Here is a 13,896-nt window from a genome sequence, read left to right as displayed (position 1 = left end):
TTCCCATTCGCTGCGGTGAGGTGGACAAACTATTGTGAATTAACAGAAAATTTATCACTGTCAAACAGAAGGAGTATGGACATGAATCAGTTTTATCCTGGCTCCTTTATGAATTCAACTTTCCCTTGTGTGTGCCTCCCTCTCGCTCAATGGATTCTTTACTCGGTTTACTTGTTTTTCTCTGTCTCCAATTCCATTTCTCCTATTTATCTCTTACCTAATGCTTGTTTGAGTCCCGGACTGACAGCCATTTGGATCATCATGCAAATGTTGGCTAAATCCCGAATGTGGTTCAATTGGAATGTTTTACTTGAAGAACAAATATTTTTTAATGTGATTTGGGCTGAATCATTACTTTAGTAAGGTACAAGTGGCTGATAGTATCAATGGAGCCTCCTTCTGAAGGCATTAGCCCCTTGATGGGGAAAACAAAATCAGAACAGGAAGGCAACGGCCAGAACACTTTGAAGCGATTGTTGCTGAAGTGCTTTTGGTACAAATGCAATTGGAGTCGGGGTAGGTCATTCAATCCGGAACCTATGTCACTGTTAGATTGTGCCTGATGTATACATTTCCTGAACTGCTCCATTTCCTTTATCCTTAAGAGAATTCTGTTAATCTTCGGTTGATTCCCTGCATTGATAGCCTCCCTTTTTAAGTTCATTCATGATATGGTTCTAGGCCTGCATTTATTACCCAACCCTAATTGCTTTGTAGAAGGTGGTGGTTAAGTTTTGCCTTGAACTGCTTCAGTCTTTGGGGTATAGGGCACCCACAGTGCTGTTACAAAGGGAGATCCAGGATTTTGATTCCATGACACTGAAGGAATGGGAATATAGTTCCTAGTCAGGGTGGTGTGCATCTTGGTCGGGAACTTGCAGATAGAGGTGTCCTTGAATCTGCTGCCCCTATCCTTGAAGATTGTATATTAAAATATATTATTGAAGGAACTTTGGAGAGTTTTTGCAATGCATCTTGTAGATGGGACACACTGCTTGCCACTGTGTTTTAGTGATGGATGAGGTGCCAGTCAGACTGGTTTACATTGGATAATGTTAAGTTCCCTTCTATTATTAGAACTGCACCCATTGAGCCAATAGGGATTATTCCTGTCTTATGCCTTATAAATGGTGGACAGACTTTGGGGAGTCGGGAGGTGAATTACTTGTCCTCTCTAGGCCAGGTAACTTCAAATTTCTACAACCAATAATTGTGTCTAATTATTTTGTGATTTCCTCCTGAACGGCCTGATTCCAATTTTAAGATTGTCAAATTCACGTTTCTGTTACCAGTGTGATTTGTTTCTCTGTGTCAACCTTAACAAACCAAAAGCCTTTTCGAAATCCACCTACACTTACTGGCTAGTGGACAGGAAGTGGAGAGTAAAATAAATATTGGAAAGTACATTTCACTATACTTGTTGTAATTATATTTATTTCTGGATTAGTGGTGCTGGAAGAGCACAGCAGTTCAGGCAGCATCCAAGTAGCTTCGAAATCGACGTTTCGGGCAAAAGCCCTTCATCTGGTTTCCAGCATCTGCAGTCATTGTTTTTACCTCTAATTATATTTATGTCTAAAAGTATGGAATTTCCTTTCTTCCAGGTGGGATCCTTCCTGAAAACTCCTAAGTTTCCAATCTGGGTGGTGTGCAGTGAGAGCCACTTCAGTGTCTTATTTTGCCTGAAGAAGGAATTGATGAGTGACTGGAAATTTGAGAGAAGATTTGATCTCTACTACTACGACGGCCTTGCCAATCAACAGGAAGAAATTCGACTTACAATAGGTGGGTAAACTAAGAAATTTCCATTTTGAAGTATTCCTGTTAGTGAACTTGGTCAGATCCCATCTGGAGCAGAGTATTCAGTTACAATCCTCACAACCAATATGTTTGGCTTAGAAGAGGTGCAGAACTACCAGAATGATAGCAGCATAAATGGACTTCAATTATTAGGACAGGTTGTGCAGTTTACATTCTTGAGTGAAAGGATTAAACTAACTGGTCTAACTATAGTGTTCAAGGTAATTATAGAAGTTCACAGGGTATGTGGATTTAGTGTATTTCCTATGGTGGCTGAGTCAAGAATTAGGGAGCTTAATTGGAACATTAGATTTTAGTCTTTCAGGAATACAGGGTATTCACCTAGTACAGAGGAACTTCAATTATCTGATCGACACAGACAGGGAGTATTTTGTTTGCATAATCGAATGCTGGATAACACTTTTTAGCCAAGCACTGGGACCGTGTGATCTTGTCTGGATAATCTGAAATTCGGATAATCGAATGCCAGATAATCAAGGTTCCTCTGTACTACTTCACAGAAAGGGAGGGTCACAAATCTAATTTGGCACAGGATGCAATGGGGACAGTCAATGTGAAACAGATGTTGTAGTTAAATACACGCAGTTTCTGAAGGTAAATGAACAAAGTGAAATTGGCAGGTTTAAGATTAGATTAGATTACTTAGTGTGGAAATAGGCCCTTCGGCCCAACAAGTCCACACCGACCTGCTGAAGCGTAACCCACCCAGACCCATTCCCCTACATTTACCCCTTCACCTAATACTATGGGCAATTTAGCATGGCCAATTCGCCTAACCCCCACATTCTTTGGATTGTGGGAGGAAACCGGAGCACCCGGAGGAAACCCACGCAGACACGGGGAGAATGTGCAAACTCCACACAGTCAGTCACCTGAGGCGGGAATTGAACCCGGGTCCCTGGCACTGTGAGGCAACAGTGCTAACCACTGTGCCACCGTGCCACCCTAAACTGGGGCCGATAGAGCAATTGCAGCCGTAACTTGGATGTTGTGGGACTGGGAACTAAATATCCAAGGACACACTTTCTGTTGGAAGGACAGGCAGGTAAGCAGAAGGGGTGGTAAGGAATGAAATTACTTCAGTAGCAAGAATAGAGTTGGAAGCTGTAGGATCTGTGTGGGTAGAGTTGAGGAGCCACAAAGGGAAAAAGACCCAGATGGTAGTTGTGTACAGGCCTCCTAACAGTAGTAAGGATGTGGGGCAGAAAATAAATCAGGAGATGGAAAGGCATGCAGGAAAGGCACTATTACAATCATCATGAGGGTCTTCAACATCGCAGGTGGCCTGGGAAAATCAAGTTGATAGTAGACGTCAAGAAAGGGAATTTGCAGAATCTCTGAAATGGTTTTTGGAGCAGGCCACTAGGGAACAAGCAATTCTGGATTTAGTGATGTGTAATGAAGCAGACCTGATTAAGGACCTTAAAGTGAAAGGACGCCTGGGGGGCAGTGATCATAACATGATAAAATTCACCCTGTAATTTGAGAGGGAGAAGCTGGAATCGAATGTTACAGTTTTACAATTGAGTAAAGGTAATGACAAAGACATGAGGGCAGATCTGGCCAGGGTTGGTTGGAAGACGATGGAGCAGCAATGACAAGAGTTTCTGATGGTAATTCGGGAGGCACAGCAGAAATTCATCCCGAGGAAGAAGAAACCTGTTAAGAGAAGGACGAAGTAACCATGACTGACAAGGGAAGTCGGGGACAGCATGAAAGCACAAGAAAAAGCACACAATGTGGTGAAGCTGAGTAGGAAACCAGAGGATTTGTAAACCTTTTAAAAACCAGGGGATAACTAAAAAAAGCAATAATGGGGAGAAGCTGAAAGATGAGGGTCAGTCAGCTAGTAATAAGAAGATTGCCAAACTTATTTGAGATATTTAAAAAGATAAGAGAGCAGCAAAAGTGGTAAGTGGACTGATGGAGAAGTAGTAATTGGAAACCAAAACAAATGGCAGAGAAACTGAATATGTACTTTGCATCAGTTTTCACTACATATCAGAACTTCAAATGAGTCAGGCACAGGGGTGAGTATAGTGGCCGTCACTAAAGAGAAGGTGCTGGGGAAACTGAAAGGCATGGTGGTAGATAAATCACCTGGACCCAGTCTGGTACACTCCAGAGGAGACTGTAATGTCATTGGTGGTGATCTTTCAGGGATGATGGGAATCAGAGAGAGTCCAAGATGAATGGAAAATGGCTAATGTAAGAAGGAAGGGATGCAGAAGACAGGCAACTACAGGTCAGTTGGCCTGATTGGGAGGATTTTAAGGTCCATTATTAAGGATGGGTTTGCAGAGGACTTGGAAGTGCATAAAATAGAGTTGAATCAGCACAGCTTTGTCAAGAGAGGTCATGCCTGACAAATCTGCTGGAATTCTTTGAAAGGGTAAAGGAGCAAGTTAGACAAAGAAGAGCCAATGGATGTAATTTATTGTATTTCCAGAAAGTCTTTGACAAGGTGCTGCACATGACGCTGCTAAATAAGATAAAAGTCTATGGTATTAGAGGCCAGATACTGGCATGGATAGAGAATTGGCTGACTGGCAGAAGGCAGAGCTTGGGGATAAATGGATCTTTATCAGGATGGCGACAGGTGACTAGTGGAGGGACCACAGCTATTCACGTTATGTATTAACGAGCTGGAAGAAGAAACAGCTAAGTTTGCAGATGGCACCAAGATAGATGGAGGGACAGGCAATGTGTAGGAAGGGGGAAGGCTGCAGAAGGATTTGGACAAGCTAGGAGAATGGCCAAAAAATAGCAGATGGAACACAATGTGGGAAAGTGTGAGGTTATGCACTTTGGTAGGAAGAATAGAGGTGTAGAATATTTTCTTAATGGAGAAAGGCTTCAGCAATCTGAAGCATAAATGATTTGGGAGTCCTAGATCAGGGCTTCTCAAAGCTAACGTGTAGGCTGAGTTGGCAGTTAAGAAGGTAAATACCATGTTAGCATTTAGTTCAAGTGGACTAGAATACAAGAGCAGAAAGATATTGCTAAGGCTGTTGTATAAGGCTCTCATAGTTGTGGGTATGTTCGCCGAGCTGGGAAGTTGATTTGCAGACATTTCATCCCCAGTGTAGATGACGTCTTCAGTGCTTTGGGAGCCTCCTGGGAAGTGCTGCTGTACTGTGTCTTCTGGAATTTATTTGGTTCTGTTCCTCCTCATGGTTGCTGGTTCCAGTTGTTTGCTTTAATGGCCGGTATATTGGGTCAGGTCTATATGCTTGTTGATAGAGACTGCGGATGAGTGCCATGCTTCTAGAAATTCTCTGGCTGTTCTCTTCTGGCAAAATTCTCTGGAAAAAGAACTTCAACAAAAACTAAAACATCATATCAGCAGATCCAAACACTCCATACAATTATCACAGAAACCCCTAGACAATATCAAGAACATTAACATAGACAAGACTGAAGCAATGGTCTCATTTGATGTAATAGCACTTTTCACTTCAATTGACAAAACTCTAGCCAGAGAGACAATAGCCAACCTCCTGGACAAACCGAACAGATAACATGACAGGGAACTTATCAACAAGGTCTGCATGCTCAAACTACTAGACCTGTGCTTGACGAAACACTTCGCATTCAACAACCAAACATATGAACAAACCAATGGAACACCTTTGGGCTCACCCATCTCTGGGGTCATAGCAGAAATGGTGATGCAAAGATTGGAACAAACAACCCTCCCACATATCAACAAGCACATGGACCTAGACCCAATATACCGGCCACAACAACGAACAACTGGAACTGGCAACCGGAAGCAGCAGGAACGGAACCAGATAAATTCCAGAAGACACAGTACATCAGCACTTCATAGGAGGCTCCAGAGCTCTGAAGATGTCCCCTAGGCAGGGGATGAAATGTCTGCAAATCAACTTCCTAGCTTGGTGAACATACCCACATACCTACGACAACCAGCACCTGAGATAAAAATCCTTACTCAAACCTTGTATAAGGCTCTGGTCAGACTGCATTTGTAATATTGTGAGCAGTTTTGGGTCCTGTATCTCAAGAAGGAAGTGCTGGTGTCAGAGGATGTAGCCTAGAGAAGATTTACAAGAATACTTCTGGGGATGAAGGGTTTGTCATCTGAGTGTTTGAAGAGCTGGGTCTGTACTTGATCGAATTTAGAGTGAGGAAGGGATCTGATTGAAACTTGCGGAATACCAATTGGGTACCATAGCCTCATTTGGACATGTACGTGGATAGGAAAGGTTTACAGGAATATGGGCCAAATGCAGGCAATTGGGACTAGGTCGGTTAAGAAACCTGGGCGACATGGATGAGTTTGATCGAAGGGCCTGTTTCCATGCCGTATGACTCTATATAAAATACTGAGAGGCCTGAATAGAATGGACTTGGAGATGTTTCCACAAATAGGAGAGACAAGGATCCAAGGGCACAGCCTCAGTGAAGGGACAACTGTGTAGAAGTGAGACTAGGAGGAATTTTTTCAGGCAGGTGAAAGTGTGGAACCCATTGCTGTAGCAGGTTGTGGAGGCTGAGTTATTGAGTGTATTTAAGACAGAGATAGGTTCTTGATTAGTAAGGGGATCAAGGGTTACTGGGAGAATGCAGGGGATTGGGGTTGAGAAACATATCAGCCATGGTCAAATGATGGAGCAGATTTGATGGGCCAAATGGCTTAATCCTGCTTCTGTATTTTATGTGCTTATACAAAGCTTGGGATCAATTGAAAACATCAAAATATAGATTGGCAAGACTATGAGTTGTTACAAGACTAGAGATGAGAAATTTAGAAACTAGGAGCGAGAGTAGAACTGTGCCATTCTGCCCTTTGATTCTTCAATATGATCATGACTGATCATACACCTTAGCATAAAGGAACGGGAGTCAGACATTTGGTCCCTTGAGCTTGCTCCTCTGTTCAGTAGAATAATGGCTGATCTGACATTTCTCACATCCACTTTCCTGAATTTTCCCTGTAACCCTTGATTTCCCCCTACTAATCAAGAATCTATCTATCGCAGCCTTAAATATACACAAAGCTTCTCCCCCCTTCAGCTTTCTGTGGCAAGGATTTCCAAAGAGAGAAAACCCTGTGAGAGAAGAAATTCCTCCTCATCTTAGTCTTAATTGATGTCCCTTTATTCTGCCCTCTGGTCCCATGAGGGGAACCATCATCTTAACATTTCACCTAAGAGGGCTAGAATTTCATCTCAGAGCAGAAATGTACTGCTGAGGCTGTATCAGGCTCTGGTCAGACTGCAAGCCCCTTAAGAATCCTATATGTTTCAATGAGATCACCCCTCATTCTTCTAAACCCCAGGGAGTAAGATTCCAACTTGTTTAGTCATTGCTTATAAAACTGTCCCTCCATACTGGGGATCATGCTCATGAACGCTCTCTCAACTGCTTTACAATGAATTGATATCCTTCCTTAAATAAGGGAAAGAAAACAGCTCTCAGTACTCCAGATGTGGTCTCACTTGCATCTTGTACAGTTGCAATAAGACTACTCATACTCTAACCCTCTTGAAATAAGGGCCAACATCCCTTGAGCCTTCCTGATAACCTGCTCTACCTGTGTGCTCGATTTCTGGATTTCATGCACAAGTTCTCCCAAGTCCCCTTGTGGTACGGTTTCATGCAGTTTTTTGAATTTAAATAATACTTTGTTCTTTATCCTCCCTTCCAAAATGAGCAACTTCACCTTTTCCCACTTTACATTCCATTTGACAGCTTCCTGCCCACTTACTTAACCTATCAATATCTCTCTAAGCTGTTTGTATCCCTCTCGCAACCTGCTTTTCCACCTGTTTTTGTGTCATTTGCAAACTTGGCTACAATGCATTTGCTTCCTTCCTTCAAGACATTGATATCTCTCAGACCGCAGTAGTCCCAGCACTGGTCCCTTGGGAAACCCAGTGGTCATGGGTCACCACCTAAAAGAACAACTTCTCATCCTCACTGATGTTGCCTGCCCATGAGCCAATTCTCTATCCATGTCAATATGCTACCTCCAACACTGTGGGATCTTACCTTATGCCTTAAGTCTTTGAGAAGTACCTGGTTGAAGGTCTTTGGAAGTCTAAATACAATACATCTTCTAGTTTCTCTCTATCCACTATTCCAGTACTTCTTTGACAATAGATTTTGAGTTAGTTGGCTTATGGTTATCTGCTTTTTACCTCCCTACCTTTTCGAATGGAGTGTCACATTGACAATTTTCCAATCCCCCCCTCTCCAGAATCCAAGGATTTTTTGGAAAATTACAACCAAATTACAAGTTGCAACTACAATATCTGTTGCTACATTTTTTTAGGATCTTAGGATGCAAGCTACCAGGGCCAGTGTATGTACTTGTGCTTTCTCTCATTAGTTTGTCTAGCATACTTCTTTAGAGATGGTGATGGTACTTTATTCCTCCCTCATAATTTACTATTACCGGGATGTTCGAAGTATCTCCCATTGTCAAGACTGATGCGATTTATCTGTTTAACTCTTCTGTAATTGTGTTCACCAAAACCATCTCCCCAGATTCATTTTCTAAGGGGTCTTTGTAGACGTTGATCTCTCTTCCTTCTTCATAGAGGTTATAGAGCTATACAGCATTGAAATATAGGCCCTTCAGCCCACCATGGGCGGCATGGTGACTCAGTGGTTAGCATTGCTCTTTCACAGCGCCAGGGACCCAAGTTCGATTCTACCTTCGGGTGACCGTCTACATGGGTTTCCACCAGGTGCTCTGGTTTCCACTCACAGTCCAAAGATGCACAGGTTAGGTGGATTAACCATGTTAAATTGCCTGTAGTGACCAGAGATGTGCAGCCTAGGTGCTGCCTAGGTGCAGCCTAGGTGGACCCTAGATGGGAAATGCAGGATTATTGAGATAGGGTGGGCCTGGATGGGATGCTGTTCAGAGGGTTGGTGTGGACGTGATTGTCCGAATGGCCTGCCTCCACTCTGTAGGAATTCTATGTCTATGCTGATCAACAAACACCAAACTACACTCATACCATTTATCTACACTTGGTCCTTGGCCTACTATCGCCTGGGTTTTCAGGTACTCATTCAGATGCTTCCTAATTGTTGCACGAGTATGTGCCTCCATCACGTTTTTAGAAAACATGTTCCATATCTCTGTCACCTACTTGGTGAAGCACATTTTTCTCATCTCCTCTAACTATTTGCTCCTCACCTTAAACTTATACCCTGAGGTCTTAGACATATCTGCTATGGGGAGGAGATTCTCACAGTCTACTCTGTGTATGCCTCTCAATCACGTTCTCCCTCAGCCTCCTGGTGCCCCAAGGAAAACAATCCCAGCCTATCCAATTTCTCCTCATAACTGAGACTTTTAATCTCAGGCAATATCCTAGTGAATCTCCTCTGCACCTCTCCAATGCAGTCATGTCCTTCTGATCCGGTGGTGACCAGAATCGCATATCTGTGGCCTAACCAGTGTTTCATTAAGTTGTAACGAGACTTACTTGCTCCTATACCCTAAGCCCCGGGTCATGAAGGCTAGCATCCCATATGCCTTCTTCACCATTCTGTCTATGTGATAACTCCTTCAGGGATCTATGGACTAGTACACTAAGTTTCCTTTTCCTCCGTACTCCTTACAGACCTACCACTCATTGTGCACATCCTTCCCTTATTAGACCTCTCAAACTGCAACACCTCAAACTTATCAGGATTAAATTGCATCTGCCATTGTTTTGCCTAATTTACCAGTTGATTAATATCAGACTAGCCTGATACCAGGAGAGAGTGAGGACTGCAGATGCTGGAGATCAGACTCGAAAAATGTGCTGGAAAAGCACAGCCAATCAGACAGCATCCAAGGAACAAGAGAGTTGATGTTTCAAGCATGTGCTGTTCGTTAGGATACCTGATACCATCCTCTTCATTATCAACAACCTCACCAGTTTTATATATTTTAGTATGCTAATATTGTCAATTTCTATATCACTCAACTAGTTTGCCCCCGTAGTTTAATTTCTCTGTCTTTACTATCTTTTTCATCTTCCTTTGGATTCTGAATTTATTCCAGTCTTTGGGGCCATCACTGACTCTGACTGCCTCATACACTTTTTCTTTTGACTTTCTTGGTTAGCCATAGTTGGTTTCTCCCTCTTGGAATCTTTCCTCCTGACTGGGATGTATTTTTGCCTGAGAGTATGAATTGCCTCCTTGCCTACAGTCATTCCTGCTAATCCATCTGCCCAGCTCACTTCAGCTAACTCTAACCTCATTTCATTGTAATTCCCTTTAAGTTTCCCTCTACCCAAATGGATTCTGTATCATCTGAGCTGAGAACATCTCACAACTATTCTCATTTCATCTCTTATTAATTTCAATCCCTCCTGTTTCTCCGAAAGGTCAAACAGCCCTGAATGTTAAGTTCCCAGCTTTGATGTTCTTGTAACCATGTTTCTATCATAGCTGTGAGATCATATTCACTTACCTGGATTTGTGCTGTCAGTTCAGCTACTTCATTCAGAATGCTTTGTGCTTTAAGATATAAAGCTTTTAAGTTTGTTCTATTTTTGAATTTCCCAACACTTTTATGATTCTTTGCTGCAAAATGACATTCATACATTCTGTCTCTTTTAGATTCAAGTTACAGTCGGTTCCATCACTAACCTATAATTCTACCTTCTCTTTTAACTTTGATTATTTAATTTTCTATGCAGCTGAACCCACCCCCCAGTATTTGGTTTGAAGCCGTATCTGCAGGCCTAGTTACACGATTTGCAAGGACACTGGTCCCAGCAGGATTCAGGTAGAGCCTATCCCATCACAACAGCTCCCTCCTTCCTCAGTACTGGTGCCAATGTCTCATGAACTTAAACTTATTTCTCCAACACCAATCTTTGAGCTATGCATTTACCTCTTGTTGACCCTCTGCTAATTATCCCTTGGTTACTCCCACTCATTCAGCAAAACCTCTTTCCTGTCTTTAGTTATGTCACTGCTTCCTCTGTGGACCTTGACAGCTGGATCTTTCCCCTCCCACTCCAAATTCCCCAGTAGCCCAGATTCTGAACCCAGGGACCAGGCAGGCAGCACAACCTTTGGGGCTCTCAAACCTGGCCACAGAAAACACAGACTACTCCCCTGACGTACCATCCCTGATTACAACTACATTTCTCTTTTCTCTCCCCTCTGCAAAGGCACTTTGTGCCATGGTGCTAAGGTCAGTTTGCTAATCCTTCCCCACTCTGGTCCACACAGTGACCAAAAAGCTTGAACCTGTTCAGCAAGTTCAAGAGCTGAAGCTCCTGTAGCACTACCTCCTGGATTCCTCTACCTAACTTGTACATAGTCACATCTTCCTGTCCCTGACCACTGACTGAATTCGAGTTAGTTACTGTAAGGGGTTGACTACTTCCTGAAACACAACCTGCAGCTTAGTCTCACCCTCCCTGAGGAGTTGCAATTTTTGAAGCTTGGACTCCAGCATGAGTTCCTCAAGCAACCAACGCTTGCCACGTATGCGGTCACTATGAACCATCGTGGTGTTCACCAATAGCCACATCATGCAGTTATAACGCATTCCTGCATCTCTATTTACTTAGCTTCTAATTTTTAAAAAATTCCTTCTGCTCTTTTAGTCTTCAATCTGTAAAATATTTCTTCTACTTGCCATTAAAGTGAAAACAATTTATAGCCAAATTAGCAGCTATAAGCAACCAGTGAACTTACGGTCATTTTGTAATGTCAATCTAATTTTTGTACTGGGCCCAAGATCCTGTGCTTAAATTTCTCCTGTTATAAGACCTCACAAACTCGGCCAAAAAGTAAAAAAAAAGCTCCCCCCCCCCCCCCCCCCCCCCCACCCCATGCAGAATTCCCATGCTGCACCAAAGTCCTAGAGTTATACACTCCCTCCAGACTGTGCCTCACTCCAAATGTGATCTCTTTCCTGATCATGCAAACCTTCTATCCTCTATCTCAATGCCATAATTTTGCTTTATCTTCATACCTTTATAACCAGGAATCTAGCCCCCACACCATTTTGTGGTGGAGGTTTCCACAGGTTGACCGTCCTCTGAGTGAAAAAATGTTTCCTTGTCTCTGTCCTAAATGGCCTACCGCATATTCTGAGATGCTGACCCTGGATCTATAAATCCCACTAGGTTGTGGGGGAGATCAGGAGGAGGAGAAATCCTTTGTGCATCTGTTCTGTACAGCCCTGATGCAATTTTATATGTTTCAAACAGCTCCAGTATCATCCTTCCAGACTCTAGTGATTACTGACCCAGTTAATTGAAACTCTAATCATCGGACAATGCTGCCATCCCAGGTATCGGCCTACTAAACTTTCACTGTTCTTCTCCTATGATGTGGGGATCATGCCTGAGGTGAGAGACAAAAACCTCACGCTACTGCAGGTGCGGCCTCAGTGACGCCCTGTCAAAGTGGAGCTAAGGTTTGGAGTCAGCATAATGTCATTGGTGCAGTAGGTTCAGGAGCTGAATTATCTATACCTTTTCATAATCTCTTTTAGCTTTTTCTTGTTTGCTTGAGATTGACTGTGTATTCGTAGTGTTGATATATATTGCAGGTAGTTGTAAAACCTGCAATTTGAATGAAGCTATCTTGCCTTTTTAACATGTGTTCATAGATTCCTGGAGGCACATAAATATTAAAACAGGTTGACACCATATTCTCTACGAGGGCTAAATGGTGGTGCTGTCATGTGTCGAGGAATTAAATAGTTGGCCATGGTATTTTCTGTTATGGGACACTGCAAAATATTTGTAAGTAATTTAAGAGTCACTAATTAACCATTTAGGAATTTTAGAGGAACTCTTATCTAGAGAGTGGGGAGAGTGTGAAATTCTCTGCAATATGACCAGAGCTAATGCGATAGATGCATTTCACATAGAGGCTAGATGAGGAATTAATGGGATAGAAGGATTACTAAAATAGAATTGGAGGAAACATGTGGAGCATCAATACCAAGATTTTCCTGCACTGTACATTGTTCGCAATTTAGTAAGACGAACAAATATGAATTAGCATGAATCCACTGTAGAACAAGAATGCTTTAAAAAGAAATGCTGACCTATAAAACTGAAATAGGACAAGTCAACAAAAAAGAATTATGAGCCAAATTGCCAAAATTCAGTGATTTCCTTAAACTAAGGAAAAAGAAAGCTGCAAAGTCCCAAAAAGCAAACCTCTGAGCTTAGGAGGTTTCATTCTCTATGCACTTTACGTTCCTGAAGACACTATCTTAAAGTAGATGGTTAAAACACAAATGGATAACTAACTATGTACCAGAGTCCTGTACAGAGCAGTGTAATGTCAATCAGCTCAATGAAACAAAAGCTCACAGGGGAGATTATGATTAATAAAGGTCAGAAAACAGATTGGACCGAATGACGTATTGCTTAAATCTATCAACTTTTTAAGACAGCCCAGGGCTATTTATCCTCGAGTCACATGAAGCAATTTGTAAGGTTCCAGCTGTGAGCTAATGGCCATCAATAAAAATGTGAAAAATGGAAAGGTACCAAACTATAGACTAGCTGGAAAACTGCCATTGAGCGCAAACCAGCAAAAAGGCTATTTGCTAAACCTTGTGATTCATTTGTAGAATTTTCTTTAATGTTTGCATAGTAGAGTCACAGGAACACCAGCATCTGCAAGTTCCCCTTCAAATCACACACCATCCTGACGTGGAACTATATCATTGCTGTTCCTTCATTGTCAATGGATCAAAATTCCTGGAATTCCCTTCCAAACAGCTCTCTGGATGTTCTAGAATTTAGTTTCCCACCACAACCTTCAAGGCATTTAAGGATGGCCAATAAATGTTAGCCTAACCAGTGATTTATATACATCCCACACATAAATAATTTTTTTTGGGAAGTGTAACAACTCCTCACTTTTCAAACCCAGGATTTGACTGGTTGATGCCTAATGACATAGAATACTTAACATTTTCAGATGTTCTTTGACAAAGAGCCCCCATACGAGGCTGGTTGGGAAAATATAGGTAAAATGGGAGAGTAAGTTCTGTACTGGCATGGATTAATGGTTGGCTAACAGTCAGAAAACAGTGAAGGGATAAATGGGTGT

At 42.3% G+C, this 13,896-nt stretch overlaps 1 protein-coding gene across 2 annotated transcripts in view; it reads left to right on the top strand.

The window, feature by feature from the left end:
* Window positions 1–13,896, top strand: part of mindy4 (MINDY lysine 48 deubiquitinase 4) — a 220,707-nt gene that overhangs the window by 187,832 nt on the left and 18,979 nt on the right. For both annotated transcript variants that reach the window (XM_072576365.1, XM_072576364.1), the window contains exon 16: window positions 1,605–1,785. In XM_072576365.1, coding sequence (XP_072432466.1) covers window positions 1,605–1,785 — 181 coding nt within the window. The remainder of the gene's footprint in view (window positions 1–1,604; window positions 1,786–13,896) is intronic.

Source organism: Chiloscyllium punctatum, chromosome 8, assembly GCF_047496795.1.
Source record: "Chiloscyllium punctatum isolate Juve2018m chromosome 8, sChiPun1.3, whole genome shotgun sequence".
Lineage (NCBI taxonomy): Eukaryota > Metazoa > Chordata > Chondrichthyes > Orectolobiformes > Hemiscylliidae > Chiloscyllium > Chiloscyllium punctatum.
This window is presented reverse-complemented; position numbering and strand designations above follow the sequence as displayed.